Source organism: Ursus arctos, unplaced genomic scaffold, assembly GCF_023065955.2.
Source record: "Ursus arctos isolate Adak ecotype North America unplaced genomic scaffold, UrsArc2.0 scaffold_6, whole genome shotgun sequence".
Classification (NCBI taxonomy): domain Eukaryota; kingdom Metazoa; phylum Chordata; class Mammalia; order Carnivora; family Ursidae; genus Ursus; species Ursus arctos.
Window position 1 is genome coordinate 7,082,477 of NW_026623078.1, and position 3,117 is coordinate 7,085,593.

Below are 3,117 nucleotides of genomic sequence, written 5' to 3' on the forward strand. Positions count from 1 at the left end.
AAGAGGGGTACATATCAATAATGATTTGAAACAAATCCTTTGTCAATGACCATTCTGTAAATAAAATAATTTAACTGATACGGCTCACACTAGGGTCCTGAGTAAATAGGACCACAGGAATGTCTAAAGGACAGGACAATCCATTGGAATATAGAAAAGTATAACATAGGAGATATAGTCAATAATGTTGTAAAAACATGTTCGGTAACATGAAAACTACGCTTATCGTGGCGAGCATTGCAATACGCATAAAATTGTCAAATCACTATGTTGTACACCTGACACTAATATAACAAGTATAGTTCAATAATTTTTTTAAAAAACTTTCAAAAAGGTTATTAGAGGACATGATTTCTCAAGAGCCCTGTGTGAATGAGTTTATTCTTTCTTTAAAAACATTAATATAAACTGTTTTTAGAAAACTCATAGAGTCAAGGATTTGGCTCATGTGACTTACTACAACTGTATATACAATCTCAGGGCAATGAGAATCTATAAATAGTAGTCCTTCCAATCTAGATGCCATTATAATGGTCAAATAAAAGAGTCAGCCATCTATATGGTCTGACCTTTACACAAATAGGTCCAGGACTTCCTTCACTGAGAGTCTTGGATTTCCACCTTGAAAAGGCTTCTTCGATTTATTAAATATTCCTTATAAAATTCAAAAATATTTCCAGGAGTGGGGAAAAAAATAAGTGCTCTATTAATGCAATATCTGTCATATCCACATCTGTTTCTCTAGCACTTAAAAGACCACTTAACACAGTAGAGAATTTTAATAAATATTTTTGAATGAATTACTTTGCTTAATGTAAAAGGTCAGAGTAAGGTACCAAAGAAACAGGAGAATTGAGTTTTGATTTAATAACAACTACTTCAGATGGAAGTAGCCCAAGAAAAAGAGAAGTGAGAAGCTGCTTGTTTCAGATATGCCCAGACAGGAAAGGCCTAGATGGGACTTAGTGAGATGTAAAAAGATACCAAAGGTCTGCCTAAGAGAGAGAAAAAGGAACATGTGAGAAAAGTCGGGGGTGGGGGGCGGGGAAAAACAACTATGAAAATCCTCACAGAAACATAAAACTATTTTTCCATTTTTCTTGCAGCCAACTTGACTATGAATGAGCACCCAATGAACTTGGTCACAGTCACTCAGACCAGCTGCTTTCCCTCAGGTCAGCTGCCATAATGGTCATATCTAGTTCACATATGCACATGGAAGTGCATCAAAATATGTAGCCAGAGCAAATTAGAGGCCAAGGTATAGGACTCTTTCTCACAGTGTATAGTGCATTCAGTTGCCTAAAAGGGAAAGGAAACATTTTTTACACTAAACATTGGTATGAATACATAAAACAGCAAAAAAAAAAAAAAAAAAAAAGAGAGAGAGAGAGAGAGAGAGAGAGAAAAGTCCTGGAATGACAGAAGTATTTTTTGTCATTTTAAAACCATGAGTAACCTGGAGGAACTGAAAGTGAAAATGAATATTAGTTTATGTCCTGACACGATACTACATTTAGACAGATTCTTAAAGTGTCCTGGTTTAATATTTTTTATTATTTAATCAGTTATAAATCATAAAGAATCAAGTACTCAGACTGTTGAAAGAACTCCACATGCACAGAAATGTACTATTGATAGTGTAGGTAAACAGGTGAAAGAGTAGACTAATAGAGATAATTATCCAGAATCACAAAAGCTGGCATTCCTAGTATCTAGCCTAGCATTCTTAGAAAGGAAAAATTTGTCTCCAATTCATGTTTTCCTTCTTTCCTTTATTGTGACTGTTTAAAATAATTTTTGTTCAGGGGCTGAGTCATGAAAGTCAGTTTTGTTGCTTAAGCAAAAATCTGTTTACTACTTTATGAAATAAAAGATAAGGAAACTTGCTGTTTTCAGGAAGAACCAGCATACTCCATTAAAGTACAATAACCAAGTCATCTCCATGTCTTCCAAACCAAAGAATGCGCCCAGCACAGAAACCACCAACTCCATTAGCCACTTCATCCTCATGGGCTTTCCCTCAAGCCCAGAAATGCAGCTCCTCTACTTTGGGCTCTTCTCAGTAGTCCACATCCTGACTCTGATGGGGAATACGGCCATTGTCTATGCTGTGCTGTGGGACCGGCGTCTTCACACCCCCATGTACATATTCTTGGGCAATTTCTCTCTCCTAGAAATATGTTATGTCACCACGACCATCCCTAATATGTTGGCCAATTTCCTGTCCACAAGCAAGACTATCTCCTTTGTGAGCTGTTTCACACAGTTCTACTTCTTCTTCTCTTTTGGATATGATGAGGGCTTCTTCCTTTGCATCATGGCCTTTGACAGGTACCTTGCCATCTGTCATCCTCTACACTACCCACGCATCATGACTAAACAGCTGTACACCGGCCTTGTCATCTTTGGATGGTCAGGTGGGCTCATCCTCTTCCTAACTCCAGTTGTTCTCATTTCACAGTTGCCCTTCTGCGGCCCAAATACCATCAACCATTTTTTGTGTGATCCTGTCCCTCTGATGATGCTGTCTTGTTCTGAAGACACTATCATTCAGCTCATTTACTCTACTTTCAATGCTTTTTTCATGATTGGCACCTTCCTCTTTATTCTTTGCTCCTATGCTCTGGTGATTCTGACTGTGCTGCGGATGCCCTCACGGGCTGGCCAACACAAGGCTCTCTCCACTTGTGCTTCTCATTTGGCAGTTGTCGTCCTGTTTTATGGCTCCATTATGGTGATGTATATTTGTCCTGGATCAGGACACCCAGCGAAAATTCAAAAATTCGTTACCTTATTTTATTCTGTGATAACACCCCTCTACAGTCCTTTAATATATAGCCTCAGGAACAAGGAGATGAAGACTGCTCTGAGGAAAATCTTTGGAACTGGACACGGTGTTCATAAAATGTAAATGAGAGTTGAATTCCATCTCTCAAGTGCAAATTACTTTAATAAAACATGAGTGATATATTTGTCCATAAATTAAGTTTTATTAAGAAACTACTACTATCATCTTAAACACCACTCACCACAAGATGCAGTAGTCTTATTCAGGAATATGTTTTAGCAAGTGGATTCAATTTTGTTTTGAGTTAAATATCAAGTAAGTGAAAT

General features: G+C 37.5%; 1 protein-coding gene across 1 annotated transcript; it reads left to right on the forward strand.

Moving 5' to 3' along the window:
- Positions 1-1,945: 1,945 nt before the first annotated feature.
- Positions 1,946-2,914, forward strand: LOC113249079 (olfactory receptor 11G2-like). Its single transcript, XM_026490632.3, has one exon. It carries the CDS (start codon positions 1,946-1,948, stop codon positions 2,912-2,914), a length of 969 nt encoding a protein of 322 aa, XP_026346417.3.
- Positions 2,915-3,117: the final 203 nt, after the last annotated feature.